The sequence below is a fragment of the Euwallacea similis genome, chromosome 18 (genome assembly GCF_039881205.1).
Source record: "Euwallacea similis isolate ESF13 chromosome 18, ESF131.1, whole genome shotgun sequence".
Lineage (NCBI taxonomy): Eukaryota > Metazoa > Arthropoda > Insecta > Coleoptera > Curculionidae > Euwallacea > Euwallacea similis.
In genome coordinates this window covers 1,722,033-1,742,446 of record NC_089626.1, presented here as the reverse complement: position 1 = coordinate 1,742,446, position 20,414 = coordinate 1,722,033, and the positions used below count along the sequence as shown (strand labels likewise).

The 20,414-nt window shown below is 33.9% G+C and overlaps 6 protein-coding genes and 1 long non-coding RNA gene across 9 annotated transcripts; 3 read left to right on the top strand and 4 right to left on the bottom strand.

The window, feature by feature from the left end:
• Nucleotides 1-439: 439 nt before the first annotated feature.
• Nucleotides 440-1,839, bottom strand: wal (electron transfer flavoprotein subunit alpha wal). The gene is made up of 2 exons (XM_066398897.1): nucleotides 1,622-1,839; nucleotides 440-1,556 (listed from the first exon to the last, which is right to left on the bottom strand). Exons 1-2 carry the CDS (start codon nucleotides 1,646-1,648, stop codon nucleotides 594-596), a joined length of 990 nt encoding a protein of 329 aa, XP_066254994.1. The 5' UTR covers nucleotides 1,649-1,839; the 3' UTR covers nucleotides 440-593.
• Nucleotides 1,840-2,218: 379 nt separating this feature from the next.
• Nucleotides 2,219-3,707, bottom strand: LOC136414681 (uncharacterized). Of its 2 annotated transcripts, none has more exons than XM_066398845.1 (4): nucleotides 3,575-3,707; nucleotides 2,881-3,503; nucleotides 2,599-2,803; nucleotides 2,219-2,549 (listed from the first exon to the last, which is right to left on the bottom strand). In XM_066398845.1, the coding sequence occupies exons 2-4, from the start codon at nucleotides 2,968-2,970 to the stop codon at nucleotides 2,332-2,334; spliced, it is 513 nt and encodes a 170-aa protein (XP_066254942.1). In that variant the 5' UTR covers nucleotides 2,971-3,503; nucleotides 3,575-3,707; the 3' UTR covers nucleotides 2,219-2,331. The 2 variants fall into 2 exon arrangements, with proteins under 2 accessions (XP_066254942.1, XP_066254943.1); XM_066398846.1 differs by having other exon boundaries at nucleotides 2,219-2,543.
• LOC136414680 (trypsin-like) lies at nucleotides 3,637-8,127 on the top strand. 2 transcript variants are annotated; one of them, XM_066398844.1, is made up of 7 exons: nucleotides 3,637-3,768; nucleotides 6,148-6,326; nucleotides 6,386-6,897; nucleotides 6,951-7,086; nucleotides 7,234-7,375; nucleotides 7,432-7,577; nucleotides 7,658-8,127. In XM_066398844.1, the coding sequence occupies exons 1-7, from the start codon at nucleotides 3,672-3,674 to the stop codon at nucleotides 7,811-7,813; spliced, it is 1,368 nt and encodes a 455-aa protein (XP_066254941.1). In that variant the 5' UTR covers nucleotides 3,637-3,671; the 3' UTR covers nucleotides 7,814-8,127. The 2 variants fall into 2 exon arrangements, with proteins under 2 accessions (XP_066254941.1, XP_066254940.1); XM_066398843.1 differs by having other exon boundaries at nucleotides 3,639-3,768; nucleotides 6,013-6,326; nucleotides 7,658-8,126.
• A 1,184-nt stretch (nucleotides 8,128-9,311) lies between these two features.
• Nt5c (5' nucleotidase C) lies at nucleotides 9,312-12,814 on the top strand. Its single transcript, XM_066399346.1, has 9 exons — nucleotides 9,312-9,519; nucleotides 10,189-10,364; nucleotides 10,420-10,647; nucleotides 10,847-10,993; nucleotides 11,053-11,210; nucleotides 11,261-11,447; nucleotides 11,512-11,652; nucleotides 11,711-11,862; nucleotides 11,916-12,814. The coding sequence occupies exons 1-9, from the start codon at nucleotides 9,366-9,368 to the stop codon at nucleotides 12,118-12,120; spliced, it is 1,548 nt and encodes a 515-aa protein (XP_066255443.1). The 5' UTR covers nucleotides 9,312-9,365; the 3' UTR covers nucleotides 12,121-12,814.
• Nucleotides 12,815-13,029: 215 nt separating this feature from the next.
• On the bottom strand, nucleotides 13,030-16,767 carry Paip2 (polyA-binding protein interacting protein 2). The gene is made up of 4 exons (XM_066399347.1): nucleotides 16,615-16,767; nucleotides 16,306-16,490; nucleotides 15,582-15,673; nucleotides 13,030-14,834 (listed from the first exon to the last, which is right to left on the bottom strand). The coding sequence occupies exons 2-4, from the start codon at nucleotides 16,486-16,488 to the stop codon at nucleotides 14,714-14,716; spliced, it is 396 nt and encodes a 131-aa protein (XP_066255444.1). The 5' UTR covers nucleotides 16,489-16,490; nucleotides 16,615-16,767; the 3' UTR covers nucleotides 13,030-14,713.
• Nucleotides 16,768-18,380: 1,613 nt separating this feature from the next.
• LOC136414707 (putative SERF-like protein) lies at nucleotides 18,381-20,232 on the bottom strand. Its single transcript, XM_066398880.1, has 3 exons — nucleotides 20,015-20,232; nucleotides 19,847-19,952; nucleotides 18,381-18,702 (listed from the first exon to the last, which is right to left on the bottom strand). The coding sequence occupies exons 1-3, from the start codon at nucleotides 20,019-20,021 to the stop codon at nucleotides 18,630-18,632; spliced, it is 186 nt and encodes a 61-aa protein (XP_066254977.1). The 5' UTR covers nucleotides 20,022-20,232; the 3' UTR covers nucleotides 18,381-18,629.
• LOC136414709 (uncharacterized) lies at nucleotides 19,584-20,130 on the top strand. The gene is made up of 2 exons (XR_010752556.1): nucleotides 19,584-19,772; nucleotides 19,834-20,130. It is a non-coding gene; the product is annotated as an uncharacterized lncRNA (long non-coding RNA).
• Nucleotides 20,233-20,414: the final 182 nt, after the last annotated feature.

The following is a 20,414-nucleotide window of genomic DNA, read 5'->3' as shown; positions in this document are numbered from 1 at the left end:
AAGCTGAAAACCGGTGTTAAATTTCCATCTGACATATGATTATTGACGCCCACCGGGTCTTCCCATGTCGAAAAGAACAAAGATACATTGAAGTTCTAAGACTGAAGAGGGATTGGATTTCATCCAATTGACTATAGGATGGATACAACACATTTATTGTCGCTATCATTCTAGCTTTCGTCTAATTAAAAAGGGCTATTTTTATGAAATGCTGACTAGAAGACGGGGATTTCCACCTAAAAGATTTGGAAGTAGGTGTCTATCAAATTTCAACAAAAATTTATAAACTTAATGACATTTTGCACGCGATACTGTCTAGGACAAGGGCACGAACTGCAAAACCTTTTTTTAATTCTACAATTGACGTGGGAATAGTCATAACACTAGATATTTTCAAAATTATTTAGACTAGTTCAGGTTTAAATAAGGAAAAATAAAATCGTATAAAACGTTTTATTAACGTACTTTATATGGAAGACCTAGACAAATATTAAGATATTTTCAAAAGCAAAATAACAAAATCAATAGTAGCATGTACTGCAACTTTCACATAATGTAAAACAAAATGTAACAAATAAGCATAAAACATTTCCCTACAACTTCTGTGTCATTTCTGGGACAGCTTTAAACAAATCAGCTACCAATCCGTAATCGGCTACTTGGAAGATAGGAGCCTCCGGGTCTTTATTGATAGCTACAATAGTCTTGCTATCCTTCATTCCAGCTAAATGTTGAATGGCTCCTGAAATGCCTACTGCAATGTACAGATCTGGAGCTACAATTTTTCCAGTTTGGCCGACTTGCAGATCGTTTGGCACGTAACCTGCATCCACAGCAGCTCTTGAAGCTCCTACAGCAGCATTGAGTTTGTCAGCTAGATCATAAAGCAATTTGAAGTTTTCCCCTGATTTCAGGCCTCTTCCTCCACTGACAACTACTTTGGCACCTGTCAGCTCTGGGCGGTCTGATTTGCTTAATTCTTGGCTGATAAATGTGGTTAGTTGTGTATCACAGCCCTCAACAGGTACTTTTTCCACAGCAGCAGATCCCCCCTCAAGTTTAGCAGGCTCAAAACTGGTGCCTCTAACTGATAAGATTTTGACGTCATCTAGAGCTTCTAGTGTCTGAATTGCATTTCCAGCATAGATACTTCTGACAAAGGTGTTAGGTGATTTGATGGCAATAACGTCGGACACTGGTGACACATTTAGCTTGGCAGCTACTCGAGGCAGCAAAGCCTTCCCAAAAGAGGAAGCTCCAGCTATAATGTGCCCATACTTGAATTGCTTTTGAGTGGCTACTACCAAGGCAGTTAGATTTTCAGCAGTCGCACCTTTAAAAGCATCACTTTCAGCCACTAATATTTTGGACAATCCTTCGGCTTTAGCAATTTGTTCTACAACAGGACCACATTTTGTTCCAGCAATTAGCACTGAAATTTCACCTCCAAGCTTTTTCGCAGCAGTTAAAGCATTCTGTGTAATGGGCAGAAGATTTTCATTGTTGTGTTCGACAATTAGTAGTGTGCTTTGGTATCTTCGGAACTGGCTTGATAACTAGATATGTATGGACATAGAAATATTGTTCTGAGAGTTGAGGAAATTCAAATCAGATTACTTACCCTTGAAGTCAGGTTTCTAGCAAACATATTGAAAATTCAGAAAACTACAACTACCAAGCAGTTGAAGACTACAAAGTCCAAATAAATTGACCCAGGTCTGATACTACCCAGTCGAATTTAGATCAACGATCTCGATAGCGCAACATCAGTGGACTTTGGATTCTCAAGTCTAGCACAGGTTTGGTTAGTTGGAAATTAAAATAGTAATTATTTAAAAAATATACATATGAATTCTTAACCATACAAAAAGTGGCTATTATTTGACAAACATGACAGTTCAATTGACAGTCAGACAGTGTCCAAAAGCGTTAAATGGTGTATAAGATCCCCAGAGAGGGTACAGAAATAGCGCTACAAGTGCAGCAACTTCAAGTTAGTCTCAGATTTGCGTCATTCGTGTATTGTCCACCTTTTTCATTTCTTTATTTTTGTTAATTTCAAGTTTATCTAAAAGCAAATTTTATTATAAATATCAAATCAAAATTCTCTGTCAGAAGAGAAAAGAGAAATTCCAGCGTTTTGTAACTGACAATTATATATCACTTGATTCCGGGAAGAAATAATGAAATAAAACTAGTTAATTTTCAAATTGCCTTATTTTATTTAACGTATGTTCAAAATTTTTACATCTTTCGGCGAGCTTGCGGATCCGCGTCACTTTTAAACATTAAACATTTATTACTAGAAACCATATAGCTATAGAACAGCACTCAAACATAGTTATCTTCATCTCTCCCCAAACGAGGAGAGTAAATAGTATGGCCTCCTCTGCCAGGTCGGCGGTAATACGAAAAAGGACGTCCTCTTTCCACTTCTATAGACTCATCTGTCCTGATGTCACTATCGTCGTCAGCATCATTTTCATCGTCATGTAATGTTCGGCCAAGTCTTGGGATGAAGTTTTTGCCTTTGTTCCTTTTCTCTATTTCTAGAGAGCTTAAAAATTCTAAAGACTATTTGCAATTAAAAATGTTTACCTTTATTTCCGTTGGAAGTAACCATAGCCCAAGGGTATTCATCCAGACTATCGACAATGGAAAATTTAATTGGTCTGTCGTTTAGCTCCCCATTTCCTATTTGCTTCCCCATTCGGGGGGCAAACCAGACCGGCGAGTACCTGTCCTTGTTCTGGCTGCTGCCATTAGTCTCTAACATAACGTTGTTCATCATATCGCCATCAACCTGTATTTTAAAGGCGATTTTGGACATGAGAGAATGGAACAGATCAACACATATTTATGAGGAAAATTTCTACTTACATTGTTTCTGGGCACAAAAGCAACAGACAAATTAAGACAAATAAGTGTGGAAGTAACGACAGCAGCGATACATTTCAATGGTGGATCCATAGTTTATAAATCCCGAAGTTAAACTGAATTTACTGCTGTAACGAAACATCTTTTTATACACGCCGGCAAACAAACTTTAGGGTGTCTTATCCGACAATGACAACCCCCCTTTGCTTGAAAGATCTATGCAAATCCCTTTTGCATATTGACAAATTAATTGGGCCTAGACTGCCTGCGAAAGTGCGTCCTTCTGCTATCGACTCCAAATTAAGCTTCTTAGAATTGGGTAAAATTTTCTGGGAAACTATCATTAATCAGCGCCTATAAACATCCAGTGAAAACTGGTAAATACATCTTGACTACTTTTTGTTCAAATTAATGGTCTTTAGCAAGGTTTTTCTGACATGAACGTAGTTGGAAAACATATAAATGAAGTCCCGTTTTCAGCTGGATGAGGACCACATAACGGGAATCTCATAAACGCAAATTATCTTAAAATACTATAACTTATCTCTTTATTCTCATGCTGTCAATCACGTAAGCCGTTGCGGTTCTGAGACTTTTTGCGATTCGTCGAAGATGGGTGTTATTATCTAAAATTGTTTCTTATTGCAAATTGGGTTTCTCCGGTTCTCGAGCTGGATTAAGAGGGGACGCAACTCACCAGGTAGGCCTTAAAGGAGCCACTTTGTATTACAGTCACAGTACCAATCGACAGTAACGGTTGTGTTATCCTGCAGCGTCTTCTTATTTAATGAATCATGGGGACTGTGATACATGTTTGTTTGTTTTTGTTAGTGCAAGTTGTCGTTATTTATTGCATTGACAATTTAGGTACTCCTAATGAAAATGTTCCAGGTAATTCAGTTTGTCCTAATTACCCACTAACTTTCAAGTTGAAACTTGCGAATTACTGCAAATTTTAATTTAAGATTTAATATTAAATATAAATTAAATATTTGCGTACTCGCGAATCAACGACATCCAGTTCTAATTCAATCAGCCATCTGTTCGATTTTTGCAGTTAAACGTTAGGTATGTGCGTCAATATTCAATATTTTTATGTTCACATAAAATGATAATCGACATTATATTAGCCGCAACTGTCTAGTTAGAAACCCCATAATTGAGATTCTCCCTGAATAAAAACACGTCACAAACGATAAAAAAATACCTCAACGTTTAAAGTCTTGAATGTCGGTCTAAAATTGCAAAAAAAATCCATGTCGTCATAATTTCGGAATCAATTTGTAATTATTTTTTAATGTGAGCGATAACGAAGGCATAAGGTGAATGCTCGGTGCGACCTTGGCAGTGATTCAGTCAGGTAGCAGCGGAATCTGCCAATATGTGAAAGAACTCTGATGCCTATAATCAATCGGCAAATTTATCGTGAACAATTATGAATGTTTGCTAACATAAAAAAGAGAATGCGGACCACTATTTGGTAATAAGCCTAAGTAAATCCAAAAAGGGTATTGGTGGTACGGTTATAGGTATACCGGTGGCGGTGCCATCAAAGGAATCAATGCCATGCTCGCATGCTACTCATACGAATAGAACTGAGGAGAATTTTAATCTTCCAATACTTCAATGTGTTCTTTCTTGGCCATTCTTTAATACATTTTGTGCCTTTAACATGTTTTTTTTATGAATATATTAGATAACTGCCACATAACATTATCTAATTAGCATAGACGAAGTCCTGCTCATTATAGTCCTGGTCCTGAAACATCTAATGACGCCATTAGAAATAACTGTATCAACAGCACCAAGAACACGAAAGTTATTCTTCACTTTAATCAATCAAATTAATCAACGATTCACTAATTAGATCAACTTAATCCCAACGATTATAATTTTTTTGCCCAAGTAAGAATTTTATGTGAAATTTCTAGAGCAAAAAATTTCTTGGAGGTTCAAAGCAATAGAAAATGGTTCTTGTTCCGTTCCAATATTCTGCCCATCGACATCCTAAACAGTTACGCGCCCAATATATAAACATACTAATGTAACAGAATACCATATCGGAACATAACAATGACCTGGACATTGGCATATTTAAATTTAACTACACCGCAAATGACAAAGATATGTTCAAAGAATGATAAAATCTTTCTTGGAATTGTTACTCAAATGCGCCAATTAAGATTGACGATCAGAAAATTGTACATACATACTAAAAATAAAACATGTTTTGGATCATAATTCTGGCTGAATTTGCATGTGGGTAGCCACTTTTAAGACAACCGTTATAAGTGCCGTCTCAAGAGCGAACTTACATTGATTTAATCACTTTACGAACGCATTTGCATATTTATTAGTTTTTTTTTGAGATGGTGAATCAACTTGCCAAAAAATTGATAGTTACATGCGCAGAACCGAATTAAAACTGTCCTGACACTGTGAAGTTATACAGGGTGTTACAGGTTCTACGATCTAGACGTTAAAAATTCGGGAGTGGTTGAGAAACGCATTTTAAGGACGGTTGTTTAAATCGCAAGTTCTCGAATTAGTATGCAATAACTTAACAAAGTCTAAAACAGTACAAAAAAGCTTCGTTACTAAATTAGCTTGTGTTAAATTTAAAAATTTTTTAGACCTTTAGTTCAAATTTGGAGCACTTAATGTTTTATTCCCACACGATCTTTGGCGGTAAAACGGCATAGCATGTATGGGTGGGTCTTTTGCCTCATATCTTCGCAAACAACCCTACAAAGGTATCAGTTATACTATTTCTAAATTGAGTGGTGAATTCGATTTTTTAAAAATGGTCAGAGGTGCTGTACGAGAGAGTCAAACAGGGTAAAATGGTATCTGACCTATGGAAAGCACCATCCTGTAGATTATACTACTCAAAAACTGTAGGTGCTACGGAAAAAGCTGGAAAAAATAAGTGAAAGTTTGGCACCCTATATATCGAAAATTGTCAATTTTCGTGCTTAAGACCAATTCAACCAAATCGTAATGTTTTTTAGAAAAAACATGTGGATGAAGTTTGGCCCATTCGGTGGAAACCCCCCTGTATAGGCAATCCACCATAAAATGCGCCGCTCTTCTGACCTGTAAACATAATATAATAAAACATTCTCATGTTTTAAGAAACATTATCGCAATCCCATACAAAACTAAGCAAGAGAGATTCGAAACAGTTTATCCTGCAACCAGCTTTTGGATACCCATTAGTAAACTATATTCCACAAGTGCAGCAAATACCTGTTATTTCTCCATTACAAGGCGCTACTGCGCATATAGCCACGACAGGGCCATGCTACAACGCAAAAGGTGAAGTAGGCACTTGCGTGCAGTTTAGAAAATGTTACCCATACTTCAAAGTACCCGCCGTCGGTAATTTTGATTCGTGGTTGCTTGCAATGTACGATGCGTGCAGCTATTACACTGAAGAAGGTCGACAGGTAAGATGCTTTAGTCTATCTGCCATCTCCCAGGAGTAAATTAAAATTGATTCCTGTAGATATTTGGTGTGTGTTGTGCTAGCGTACTAGAAACTAGCGACACTCATATTGAGCCTTCAATCGAAGATAGCCACAACTCGACATCAACACTGGCTAACGTAATGCCAGAACTTGCGAAAATCCCGAACTGGCCTCCACCGCTTCCAACGCATCCTCCAAACCACACAATTCCTCCCCTGCCCACTCACCCCTCCAGCCCAAACACTCCAGTAGCACCAAGCACCCCTATGATTCCATCTCTGATTATCACCACCAAGGCAACAACGAAAAGGCCCACACATAAGCCTGTCACAACTAAACCTACCACTCAAGTGCCTTCATATGACTTTGGAAACCTTGCATGTGGGGCCAAAAATGGGGTCCAGGATCAAGGCAAAATCGTTGGAGGTCATAATGCCGATATAAACGAATGGCCCTGGATAGCTGCTTTGTTTAATGGTGGACGGCAGTTTTGTGGGGGATCGCTAATCGATAATATTCACATCTTATCTGCTGCCCATTGTGTAGCCCAGTAAGCACACATTTAACGAAGGCATCGGAGTTGGTAAGAATATTTGGTTTTAGCATGAGCTCATGGGACGTTGCGAGATTAACTGTGAGATTAGGCGACTACAACATTAAAACTAACTCGGAGGTGAGGCATGTGGAGAAGCGAGTCAAAAGAGTCGTCAGGCATAGAGGATTTGATCCCAGGACTTTGGTGAGAAGTAGCATCAGCACTTGATATTACTGAATTAATGTATTCGGGTTATCTGACATTCTCTTTATATTTCCGCCTGAACGTTCATTGCATTGTCGTTTGTCCTAACTCATCCATATTCTTTGATTAAATATATCCTTGCTACAGTATAACGATATCGCAATCTTAACAATGGACAGTCCAATTGACTTCAACTCAATGATCCGGCCAGTTTGCTTACCATCTGGGGGTACAAGGGATTGGGCAGGGAGTACCGGCACTGTCATTGGATGGGGAAGTCTGCGTGAAAGTGAATATTACCTTTCTTCTGGAATAGTCTAGAGACAAAACCTTAATTCAATTTAGGCGGTCCGCAGCCTGCAATTTTGCAGGAAGTTAACATTCCCATTTGGAGCAATTTGGACTGCAAGCAAAAATACGGACTTGCTGCACCGGGAGGGATTGTCGAGCATATGTTATGCGCTGGGAAAGATAGCAAAGATTCTTGCAGTGTGAGTATGTTTTAGCAGGTTTATGGCTCAGTTTTGGTTATGAAGTTGAATTATGTAATTGACCTTGAGTCTGATTTTAGGGGGATTCAGGTGGTCCACTTATGGTTGAAAATGGCAAATGGACGCAAGTGGGGATTGTGTCTTGGGGAATTGGCTGTGGAAAAGGTCAATACCCCGGAGTGTATACTCGTGTAGAGAAATTTTTACCTTGGATCTATAAAAATCTTAAACAATAAAATGTCATAAAATGCTATACATAACACCCATTATGATATTTTTTTTATTATTGAGAATTCCGTCACACACACATTGGGGGAATATACGAGTGACGTTCGTCGTCAAAACTTTGCGGTTTAATTGGCGAATATGTATTTGGATCTCATAAAGTTGGTTTAATTACAATTGACATAATATGTATGTTTTTCCTAAATAAATGGGTTTTTTGTATCAGGTTGTTTGGCTTAGATTACTTAAGAATGTAGTTGCACAACGTTTCACGGCGTAAGGCAGTTTATACTAGTAGAACTCTAGCATTATTGGGGTAATTGGGATAAAACCCTCTTTTTAATCGCATTTATTATTTGAACAGCAATGCGTCTGTAATCTGTCATATGTGTATATGATGATATGAAATAATATGATTTATTGTATTTTGCGTACGTTGATGTATGTAGTGTTGTAAGAAAATGGCGGAATTTGAAATGAAATAAAAGGGGTTGTTAGTAGTATGAGAACCCCATGCTAAAAAAAGAAATACATCAGCAAAGGGAGGTATAAAAGGCTCTCAAATACAAATTAATAGGCTACAATAGTACAACCAGAGGCTCTTAAGACATATATTAATGCGTTTATTTTGATTTACCTTGAAGTTCACTCACTGTTGTTTACTTTACGCCAAACAATTAAAAAACAAAAGAACCAGAATCAGGACCAATGAATTCCTTTCAATATTATTGATTTTGTTACGTCATCAGCACACCATCTTTGACAGCCACAATTTGTCAACAACATGTTATATCATCGTTAATATTCTTGTCAAATTTTTGTCAGCCATAAATAAAATGGAATGCGAAAGGAAAATGCCCAGAATTTCTATTGGATTGTTCGACTGCTTGACGCACCCACCATAAGCTTAAATTTTTTCAAGTTCAAACAGAGGTTTATTTTAATTTTTAATATCTATAGAATCTCCTAAAAATAATAAGCACCTCACTCCTTAAACAAAATTAACATACCAGAAGAAAATGCAATTAAACAGGAACCGTCTTCTTCGTGCACACTGTTCTTATGACAAACTTTTCATTGTTCAACTCATTATCTTTGATGCGTGATGAAGAAAGGCAAATATGTTTAACTATTTTTTCTTTATTAGATGTTGAATTAAAAAATTTAAAAACCGTTATTATGTGAATATTGCAATAATTATTTTAAAACACTTTCTTTACAAGGCTTATACTAAACTTGAAATTGAACATTTTGAATGTATGAAATTTTATTGGACATTGAGGGATTAGAACAGTTCGAGAGCTAATGAGAAAAACTAGGAAAACCTTATATAAAAAACAATATATATGACAAAGACACATATATTTTTATTGTGTTGTTGAATATTACAAAAATTAATGCCACCTGCAACGCACAATCTTCAATTAGCCCGTTAAATACATTATTTACATTAATTACTTGGAAGGTTTTGTGGTCAAGTTCTAGCAGTGACAGTGACAGGTCTGCTATCAGAAATGTACTTCGCGCTAGAATTTTTTGAACCCTAACCTAAATCTTGTTGGGATGTTTTTAGGTAGGAAATTATGCAATAAATGCTGCTTAAATATCAATTATAAGTTATTTAGGGGATTCCAAATAAAAGAACAAATATGGCTACGGTTACATTCAACCCGCAGGTTAGAGGAGGCGTATAAATTAGTAAAAACAAAGTGCCAATGTAAGTAGAATTTTTTACTATCTAGCCCACATTGATAAAAATATGGGTTGATTTATGCTCGTGTGTGATCTATTTTATGACAACATTGAACACTTAAAATTTATGGAGTTATAAATGCGCTTGACTCATTAGTTATCCAATTGTGATTGCACTTTAAATATATCATGTACCATATATTCAAGGTCACGTTTGCGAATGACCTTGAACTTGACTTAATCTTAACCTAAGATCATGACTTAAAAAAATTCATATTCGATACACTGCGCATGTCTACTGTATTGTGAATTCGGTAGAATGTTGACCCCAATGTTTCCTTTATTTTGACCAGGGGCTAACCTTACAAAAGTACAAATCTTTTTACGTCAGTCATTTATGTAGAAGTAGGTACAATTAATGTAAAGCATCTAGTAAAATAACAAAATGAAATTAGTGAGCAAATGTGCTTTGGGGGCAGCCTTCTGTTTGCAGTTGACTATTACAGATTGATAGATAATGAAATTGTAGAAATAAGCAGTATATGAATAGCAGTATATAATGAATAATAAGTTAATGTAAAATTCTGAAATCCTTCAATTTACAGCTTCTCCACTTTCAAAAGTAAATACAGAATAACTTATCAAATAACAGAATTAAATCATACATAGATAGTCACTAACTTAAAAATTTCAGCAAAGAAACTACCTCAAGATGTAAACCCAAGAGCTGTTTTTGCTTGTAATGAATTAGATCTGAAAGAAGTAAAAGTGTATGGATTTGATTATGATTACACCTTGGCCTGTTACAAACCTTCTCTTGAACATCTCTTGTACAATTTAGGCAGGCAGACTCTTATTGAACAATATAAAGTAAGTTTTCCTGTCTCTTAAAAAGTGATTATATTTAATAGTAAAAATATTGTAGTATCCATCTGAAATAGCAAATCTAGAGTATAGACCAGGCTTTGCAGTAAGAGGCCTTCATTATGATGTTGAAAAAGGGGTGTTGCTCAAGCTAGATTCATTCCTTCAAATTCAGTTTGGAACTGTTTACAAAGGTCTGAAAGCTTTGTCAAATGATGAAGTATTGGAATTGTATAAAAATCGTATCATTCCTATTGCATATGTGGAAGGACACACCAAAAATGCCTCTGTAAGTTTTCATTGTAATGATTTTGCTAATAACCACTAATTTCTAGAGAAATCAAGAAAATAGGGTGTTATATTTGCTTGTTTTATTGAATTACAAATTAAAAGTGCATTAATTATGGCAATTTAGAAAAACCTTATATTTTTCCACACATCTCCCAAAATCAATTGGTTCATTTAATAAGTGTTTTTTACTTTTGTAGTTGGTATTACAAGACTCACATACCAAGATGGTTCAACTAGCAGATCTATTCTCAGTTCCTGAAATGGTACTGATTTGCAATGTAGCTGACCACTTTGAGAGGAACCATATAGATTATCATCCTGAAATCCTCTTTAGGGATATTCAGGTAGTTTTAACATTTCTTGGATGATAATGGAAACACAGCTATCCTGTTATTTTTTCCAGAGCTCAGTTAGAAACTCTCACCCAGTAATGCACAAAATAGTAGGTCAAAATGTAACTGAGTATATTGAAACCAATGATAAATTAAGACCTTTTTTTGATAGACTGATTAAGGCTGGGAAAAAGTTGTTTTTAGTTACAAATAGCCCCTATCATTTTGTGTAAGTTCTTTGACTGAAATAAAATCAAATTTAAAGGAACATCATTGTAGAAATGAAGGAATGGAATTGTTAGTGGGGCCTGATTGGAAAGATTACTTTGATGTGTTGATTGTGCAGGCTCGAAAACCACGTTTTTTCACCGATCTCTCGAGACCAATCCGGGTGTTTGATGAGCGCAGTGGCACGCATATCTGGGATAGGGTTACTAAGTTAGAAAAAGGCGTAATATATTATGAAGTAATAAATCTTATTGTCATACCTCGCCCTGTTAAATAATTACTTTGTTCAATTTATTTTAAAGGGAACCGTAAAACAACTTCAAGAACTAACTGGATGGAGAGGACATCAGGTGTTATATTTCGGAGACCACCCTTACAGTGATTTAGCTGATGTCACTTTAGAGCATGGATGGAGGACTGGAGCTATAATAACTGAATTAACTGTTAGTATTGATTCTCATTATAAAGGAACAATAATTTATTTTCTGTAGTAACTATTAGCACGAAATTGCAACACTCAATAATCCAGACTTTAAGAAAAATGCCAATTGGCTCCAAATGCTTACACAACTAATTGAGGATCATCAGGATTGTGAAGATCCAGAAGAACAAGTGATTTTAGCGAAATGGATGGCGGAAAGAGATAGGCTTAGGTAATATTTGTGATTAAACTATTGTTTTGGTGAAAAAATTTAGATATTTTCAGGCATGAGATAAAATATGTGTTCAATAAACAATTCGGAAGCGTGTTTAGGACATATCACAACCCTACCTATTTTTCCAGGAGACTTTTCAGGTTTGCTGATATTTACACGTCGAATTTAACTAATTTGCTTAATTATTCTGTAAATCACACGTTTTACCCTAGACGGGGTGTTATGCCTCATGAGTATATCTCTTATTTTGTCTAATAATTTTAGAAAATGTTCAATTTCGGTCATTATGTTAACAAGAAAAAAAAATTAATGTAACTTTTAGTTATAATTCGAACAGGGATGATAATTTTTTTGTTTAAATATTTTTTTTTGTAAAGGTAGTAAGATATAATTAGTGCGTGATACAAATAATATCCCTAAAATATCTTTCCTCACCTCCACTTTCTTTGACGAAATCCGCCACGTACCTGGTGGAAGGTATATGGACGTTGGTCTTAAAACTAAAAAAAATAATGTAGAGTGCGTGTTAAATTATATTGAAATGGTTTTGACATTCACTTTCACTATAAGAACGTACTAGAAATAATATTATTGAGATAGGAGAGCCACTGTGAAAATCTACTTGGCGATATTTCAGTAGGCGGTTTTGTTTCGAATCTCGATAATTTAGGGATACTTATTGTATGTTGTACTGGCTATAATACCTTATGTGTGGATCTTTAAATTGTTTAATTAATTATGATTCCTTTATTATTAGTATTTACAAATTAAAATCTAAATCATTGCACATGATTAGTGTAGCTTAATTGTCTGTATACATATTTATGAAAAACATCTACAAACTTGATCATCAGGATTTTTTTTTTCTACAATAAAATTTCATTTTCGATAAGTTTATACATTGTATCGGTTATAGGTAAACAAATTATACCAAATTTTACCAAGCAAACGAGGAAAATATTTTTCTAAATTCGGCAGATATTTTACATTTATACAAACATAGAATGTACATATGCCCTCGTTTGTGCTGCAGTGACAATAAAGAGATAAAATTGTATACGCATTTTTTTTGTTTATTCACCTATTATATTCTCTAATATTCTTTCTTGAATTATTATAAAATTGATAGCAAGGTAAAACACAGTAAAACCCGGACATTTTGTATTTTTCTTTATTCATTCCACATTAGTATATAAAATGAATAATTTTTCACTTGCACCAATTAAAATCTGGTCATTAAGAGAGCCACACCAATACTAATGGATTTTTTTGTCCCGCCACAGCCTTCAATATCACACATAGTGTGCAGAATGTAGTGGAGGATTTTTTCTATCGAGGGTAAAAATTAAGTAATCTCACCTGGACATACAGTCACAACATAATATGTAACAATTACAAGTAAGTCTCACATTTGAAATGCCATATGTAATTCTCCTGTTCGATTTAGCTAATCTGCACCATTTTATTGTTAGAAGTCACATTGTATAGGGAATTTTTGGAAGATATAGCTATTCAAATGTAAGCAAATAAACACTAAGAGGAAGTTCATTTAAATATCAGGCATATATGTGTGAAAGTAAATAAACCGCACAATTTTGCGTTTTCGAGCGATTATGAACTAAAATATGTCTTTTATATTTTACACTACAACGCTGCTGCTTCATCACAGATTCAATTACATGCTCTCGCTTACACTAACCATTTTGTAATTGAAAATTTTCCGATACCTAAAAGTTTCTTTCCTATTTTCCTAAAATTGTATTGAACTAGTGGCTAAATTTTATAAAAATTTACAATTATCTATAATGTGGCTTTTCCCAGAGTATGTATAATACATTATTAAATGTTTTTACACCAATGAGCAACAAAAATATGCACTACTATACGAGAGCTAATGTTTTTTTTTGTTAAATTACTTGCAAACAGGGTCACTCAGCAGATATTACTTTATACTTACATCTAAAAAGACATATTTTGCTTAAATATATAAAAATCAAATGATTAAACTGAAATTATTATTGAAGGTTCAAGCATTGCCATTTGCTTTGCAGAAATTAATAAATGAATAATAGAAAAACAACATAGAAAATAATGACTTCTAGTGATCTTCAGAAAAATGTATGGCTTAAAACTTGTAAACTTATAATATAAAGCTGTTTGAAGACACTTGTAAAATCGTAAAAGATACCTAATAGTACTTAGGAAATTAAAGACAAAGAGTTAGGAACTACTAACACGAAAATAGTAGACTGACATAAATGTAAAAGTAATCCTCCAACAAATTACATCATATTCAGACCACAAATCAATTATTTTGGTACAATAACTGTTAAATATATATTTACCCTATAAGATTCGCGTGCCTCTTAAACAGCAATTGCCGTTTGACTGCAGCTGGTAGGGTGATATCTGCAATTTGAATACCCAGAAAAAACAAAAGCTATACATAAAATACCTGCTTCAACTAGAACTTAAGCACTTGATTTTTTTTGCACTAAAATATTATGGTTTTCCTCTGACTATTTCGTCAATGGCGAAATTATACAAAACATAAATAACTCAATTACTCCAAGAGTACTAAACTTTTTAAGTCCCATTAAACATATTTCCATCTGATAGAATGGAATCACATGTTAGAAAAGATGCAAGAAAATACTGATATATATATCATTAATTACAGAAGCAGATATTTCTGCTCTGCAGAGCCAAACCAACCATTTGTTACTACTACAGGACGGAAAATGTTTAAAACGACATAAAAAGAGTAGTAATAAATAAATAATTAATCGCAGCCTATTCAGATTATGCTTCAAACGAACAATTATTTACATCAAAGTGAGACCAGAATTTAAGGGGAAGTAGATGTCACTGGAATCTCCTCCAGAGGTGGCTCTCTCCGGTTAGATGGAACGAATTCGGCGGCTTCAGGGTTAAGCTTTGAAGTGGTTACTTCAATGCTATCACCAGACCTTTTTTAAATTAAACATATAAAAAATAAATGGAAATTACTAATCTGGCAACAAATGAAATACAAATTAATTTAGCAATATTCTTGTCAATCAATTTGTTTTGAAATCACATTAGTAAAATTGCTTGAAATATGAAATAGGATCTAGCCGGAAAAACAAGGAATGTCCAACCTTACACTGTAGGAATCGTTTGCAGATACTTATAAAGGTATAATATACAAAAAGTTTAACAATCCTAGTTTTTTCTGTTTTCTTTTTTAAATGCTTCAATTATAAACAGGCAGATCATTTAGAAACGCTGCCCAAAACGCTAATTAACAAGCCAAATGCATATAAACAAAACCATTTTAAAAAATCTATTTTTGGATACAATACGGAATATAAACATATTTATCTGCGCTACAAATTGATTACAAACTTTCGAAACAAGTTTATCTGGACTTGAAAAAATACCTCCTAACTTGTTTTTAACCATATCAGATAATTCTGTTGTATTTACAAATAAAATTTCTTCACTAATGTTTGCTTATATTGATTATAAAATATAAGCAGACATAATGGAATTATCAACTGCATATTTATTTGAAACGCAACAAATAAAATGGAGGTATCTGCAGAAAAAAAGAGAAATAATTGAATAATTTGAAGATGTAGAGAAAATTTGGAATATGTTTTTGTTCACAAGAATATACCTACATATTTTGTATGCACACTGTTTCAAGATGAATTTACAAATATTATATTTACCCTTCTGAAGAATTTTGATATGAACCATTTTCTGTACTCATGTAAGCGATGCACTCCTCCATTAATGCTTCCTCCTCCAAGCGTTGCATGACCTATTTGAAAAATGCATACATACCTATATAAACCAAATAAACTAATAATTATTAAAAAATAAACTTTATAAGTAAATGCTTTACATCAAATAACCAATAGGTATACCTATGCCTGCATACAAGTTGTTTCTAAAACATATGTATACACAAGATCTATTACAACAAAGTGTACATAATATCCTGATATTCTGAAAAGAAAATTAATCCTAAGCATTGAAATTTTATAATTTTTTTACTTGAAAAGTGAAGAATGGAAGTAGCTTTAAAGATATGTATAAACACATTTTTTAAATATAAAAGTAATGTGGTTGATACATTGTGAGTTACTGTGCTTGAGCACAAAGCATCTACCTATGTCCTATGTAGGTATCTTTGTTAATAGTTTTATAATTATTTTACAATGTTACCAAAGTTAAAACTGTGATTATCACAAACATATATATATAATACAATTAAATGAAATCTCTGATGTATCAGTATTTAAAGCTTGTTTACAACTTTTACACATTGACTCAGGGTTTTGAACAAGGTTATATGAGGGTGGCCTTAGTAGTAGCCTGTTACCAAAAAGCATTGGACAAGAATTATGAAGTAACTGCAAGAATTGTTGGTGCCGAAATATAGCTACAAACCTCCTTATCAAACTCTTCTTCATTTTCCATCCACATGTATTCAGAAAAGTCATTTTCCGGAGGAGCATCAAAGTCTTCCACATTGGTGTTTTCAATCTCTTCAGAAGCAATAGACAAAGAACTTTCTTCGTATTCGTAGATTCCGTTATCTGTAGTGTCTTCTACGGTTGGTGGCATTTTCATAGCTTAAAAAGGATGAAATATTGAAAAAAATAAGGTCAATATTAGTAAACGTATTCCTCCATTTTTAACTGAAAGAATAATGGATTTTACATCTACAAATGCACGATGAGAATGTTTGAATCTTACCTTAGGGCAGACGATAGCAAAATAGGTGTTAAACCTGCAAATTTGGATTTACAAAGATCGTTTATTTGGCCAAATAATTTTTTATTGAATCGCAATAAACAGCTTTTGTGTTGTCAATAGCCAAGCCACCAGCAATTCGACAATGTTGCCATTCTGTAGACTCTAACTTTGCAAGAGTGTTGAAATTTACAATTTAACACACCAAACATTAGAATTTTTTTAAACATTGTTGAACTTGATGCTAAAGCACTTTATAAGCCCGCACCAAATTCATGTATATTAATATTTATTTGAGAAATGGTTGTGACTGCGAAATCATCTTTCAATTAATCAGGAAACCAGGGAAAAAAATTGTGATATGGCAATGTTGATGAAAAGTAGAAGCGAAGAAAACAACCAGTGTTGTCAAATCTTATACACGTTGCCATATTTGTGTGCATCATGATGGTAGCCAGGACCGTACTTGCGATTTTGGATAATGTCAATTAAATGATTTTACATTACATTAATAATAGAATTATTACTCTTTTCCCCTTTTCGCGGCTCTAATAAAGTAAAACAGGATTTCTGATCAGCACTATAAACCTGATATGTCTTCTGATAATTAACCTCTTTCGAAAAACCTTTTTAATTGTTAGGTAATGATTTATTATCATTGAAAGGAATAATTACATCTAAACTTAAACCCTCCGCTTGATGGGTTGAGCGAATGCTTCAATTGCAACTATTGTTACAGCTGGCAGGCGCTACAGGGAAAAGGCACAGGCAAAAAAAGTATTTATCCTGGTGATTTATTGATTCTTTTTATCTATGTATGTCAAATATTCTGATATGTTTGTTTATGTTAATGTTTGCATATTTGTGAGAAAATTGTGGGAATTTTTAGCCACAAGCGCTTTACCTCTAGGAGCCCATTGTTAAGAGTAACTGAATCTTAATAGAGGTATAAGAATGAAGCGATTGTAATAAGCATATTAAAGTGTTTAGTAGTAAATAATGATTGTGATTTGTAGACTATTATTTGGCGAAGTGTAGCTGTGTTAATTGTGTGTCTTTGTCGAGTCAGTAAATAAAGTTTACGTAGTGGGTTATTTGAACCGCGAAATCGCAACAATTAGTGTCAGAAGCGAGGTTGGGGAGGATAAAGAAGAGACTTAATTAGAAAGTTCTAGAACTGGAAAATAAATTCTTGCAACATCAAAGATGACAAAAGTTGTACACATCGACAGAGTTCGGGATAATTATATGAAACAGAATCCTGCAAAGCCCAAGGACATCAGGAAGGCACTAATTAAAACTCTTGAATCCGAAATTCCTCTCCACATGTAAGAATGGCAGTTCGCAAGAACTATGAAGATCTACCTATGGGCAACTTACTCAAATTGATGAGGAATTTTCCAGCCAAGGTCTAAACTTTAGTAAAAAGGATGCCACCATCAACAGACAGGCAGAGCATTAAGTGTTTTAATTGTGGCAAATTGCAATTTGACTGAGCTCACTAAGACTTCCAAGATCTTAGGAGAAAGAGTGAGTTAATTTAAGACTAACATAGCTATAAAAAAGAAGCGATTTTAATGAGTGATATTACAGTATTTGATAGTGCATAGAGCGTAATGGATTATTAATTGTTTATCTTCAAGTAGGTTGTTTATGTTAAAAGTGAGTATACTAGAACCATTGGAACCTGGAAATCATAACAGTATATTATATTTTACTAAAGCTACCACTAAGTAAATTAGTGTTTCTTTGTAATAAAAATACTGGCATTTATGGAAAAGTCATATTACTTTATTTTTATTACAAATGGACAATGTGAGAGTCTAGATATTAAAGAATATACATGAAAACGTTGTAGATACCTACTTACATTATAAAATGAAACACCCCAGCTACACAAAACAAAGCAGCAGGAATTTTTTTTTTTTTGAACAAATATGGCTTATAGATGGTAAAATACTTCAGCGAATTTAAACTCTGCGTTTAATCGAAAATGTAAGGAAGAACTAAAAATAATGTTATTTGTTGCAAGGCTGACCATGCTTATCATCTTCTTTTTTTCGTTGCTTCTCTCGCATTACCTCAGCATCTCTGAAAAGAAATTGTAACACTTGAGATTTTAAGAATTTTTAATAATAAATTTGTTGATGTGTAAGAATTTGGCATATAAAGAAACATTTTAAAGTTTTGTCAAGTTATGAAATCCCAAACAATATGAGAAATTAAAGATTTTCTTTAACATACTAAAGATTATTCTGACTCATTTGACATAAGAATCAAAGGAGTAATCAAAAAACAATGTCTAAAGTTTGTTTTCATAATTTCACTGTTTCCTAAATTATACAGTGGATTTTTTTTTCAATTTAATTGCTAATTGTATTTATCATTTATCTATATCTATTTTTGTTTATGAGATCTCCAAGCCAGATAAAGCTTCTCTTGCACACATTATAGAATCTGTATTCAGATTAATCACTCATAGAACTCATGAAAATATGATTAGCAGCATATATTATGAGAAAACCATATTCATCCAGTTATAAAGGCTCCAAGGAGACAATCCTCTTTGTTCTGCTTTCTGTTGATAGATATATGATGTACTATTGTTTCCTTTAATAACAGACATTTCAATTTACAATGCACTCTACATTCATTAAGATATTTTGATAATTGACAGTTTAGTACTAATCTGAAGTTGTTATATTTATAAAAGCTGTATGTCAAGGATGTTCTTAAATTTTCATTTGTTGGATGTTATGTCAGCTGCTCTTATCAGTAATGGATTCTATTAAAATGCATGGTGGAAAAAAAAGAACATGCCTGGTTTAACCAGCAACATATTCCAATGTCCACCATTGTCAAGCAATTCATAATTTTGAATCTTCATGTTTAACCACAACCAATAGCATTATCTTTTGGAAGAACTAGTGAAAATGTAATGTATTCTGATGTTCTTGTAAATCTGCCTAAACTGGTATTGAAATACAGTAATTCAGTCTTTAATTTGCCAATAGAAAACTTATAAATCTTAAAAATGCAGCTCTTGACACTTGATAAATGTGAATTTTGCAATGTACCCTAAACACTCAAGCAAGTGCCTTAAACTAGCCATTCTTTTATGTGTATTGAAGTAGTTAGTAGGTCATGCTATTGATGCTAGGGTGACCCTATGACATGTCTAGCATTCATAAATTCATAGAGGGGATCTAAATTGAAGACAAGAGTTCATTTTTACCTAGCCTTTCTTTGTTCTACAGTTAGCCCATCTTGTTTTTTGCCCTTATTCTTATCCTGTTGTTTCTTTTGGTTCTTTTCTCTGGCCTGGTCACGCTGGTTACCACCTATAAAAACCACATATTATTATGTTGATCAGAGGCAATGGAGGTGTCTAAAATTAACTTACGGGTCATTTTGAAGGTTTATTTATAAAAAAAAAACAGCACGAGGAGAGATACAAAGAATAATGAATAGGCTTCCGAAGGCCGCAGCCTTTTCTAAAAATCGACAACAATCCGAAAATGTAAAATAATTTGATAGGGAGTAAGAATTCAGGAAAAAGCTAAAAATTTAAAGATAAAAATGTGTTCTCGTTCTCCTTCGATTTCTAGACGAAAATAATGCTTTTGTTCTTAAGTATTGAAAAACCTCAATTTTCAACAAATCCTCTACGGCGATTGGTCAAAGGCTGGAAAATGACAATACGATTGGATGGATTTGACGAAAAAATAATAGTAGGAACTTAGCTATTCACTGACGTTCTAAGGATGGTGCAGGATTGACGTTTAATAAAAAGCAATGTTGTC

Coding starts and splice junctions, on each gene's coding strand:
- wal (XM_066398897.1), bottom strand. CDS start 1,648: ATGTTTGCTAGAAACCTGACTTCAAGG. Junction 1,557..1,621: donor CTAGAAACCTGACTTCAAGG/GTAAGTAATCTG, acceptor ATACATATCTAG/TTATCAAGCCAGTTCCGAAG.
- LOC136414681 (XM_066398845.1), bottom strand. CDS start 2,970: ATGGATCCACCATTGAAATGTATCGCTGCTGTCGTTACTTCCACACTT. Junction 2,804..2,880: donor CTTTTGTGCCCAGAAACAAT/GTAAGTAGAAAT, acceptor TTTAAAATACAG/GTTGATGGCGATATGATGAA. Junction 2,550..2,598: donor TACTTCCAACGGAAATAAAG/GTAAACATTTTT, acceptor TAAGCTCTCTAG/AAATAGAGAAAAGGAACAAA.
- LOC136414680 (XM_066398843.1), top strand. CDS start 3,672: ATGGGGACTGTGATACATGTTTGTTTGTTTTTGTTAGTGCAAGTTGTC. Junction 6,327..6,385: donor ACACTGAAGAAGGTCGACAG/GTAAGATGCTTT, acceptor TGATTCCTGTAG/ATATTTGGTGTGTGTTGTGC. Junction 7,578..7,657: donor ATAGCAAAGATTCTTGCAGT/GTGAGTATGTTT, acceptor GTCTGATTTTAG/GGGGATTCAGGTGGTCCACT.
- Nt5c (XM_066399346.1), top strand. CDS start 9,366: ATGTTTTTAGGTAGGAAATTATGCAATAAATGCTGCTTAAATATCAAT. Junction 10,648..10,846: donor GACACACCAAAAATGCCTCT/GTAAGTTTTCAT, acceptor TTACTTTTGTAG/TTGGTATTACAAGACTCACA. Junction 11,211..11,260: donor AATAGCCCCTATCATTTTGT/GTAAGTTCTTTG, acceptor ACATCATTGTAG/AAATGAAGGAATGGAATTGT.
- Paip2 (XM_066399347.1), bottom strand. CDS start 16,488: ATGAAAATGCCACCAACCGTAGAAGACACTACAGATAACGGAATCTAC. Junction 15,674..16,305: donor AAGAAGAGTTTGATAAGGAG/GTTTGTAGCTAT, acceptor TTTTTCAAATAG/GTCATGCAACGCTTGGAGGA. Junction 14,835..15,581: donor TATCAAAATTCTTCAGAAGG/GTAAATATAATA, acceptor AATTTAAAAAAG/GTCTGGTGATAGCATTGAAG.
- LOC136414707 (XM_066398880.1), bottom strand. Junction 18,703..19,846: donor GTAGAACAAAGAAAGGCTAG/GTAAAAATGAAC, acceptor ATTTCTTTTCAG/AGATGCTGAGGTAATGCGAG.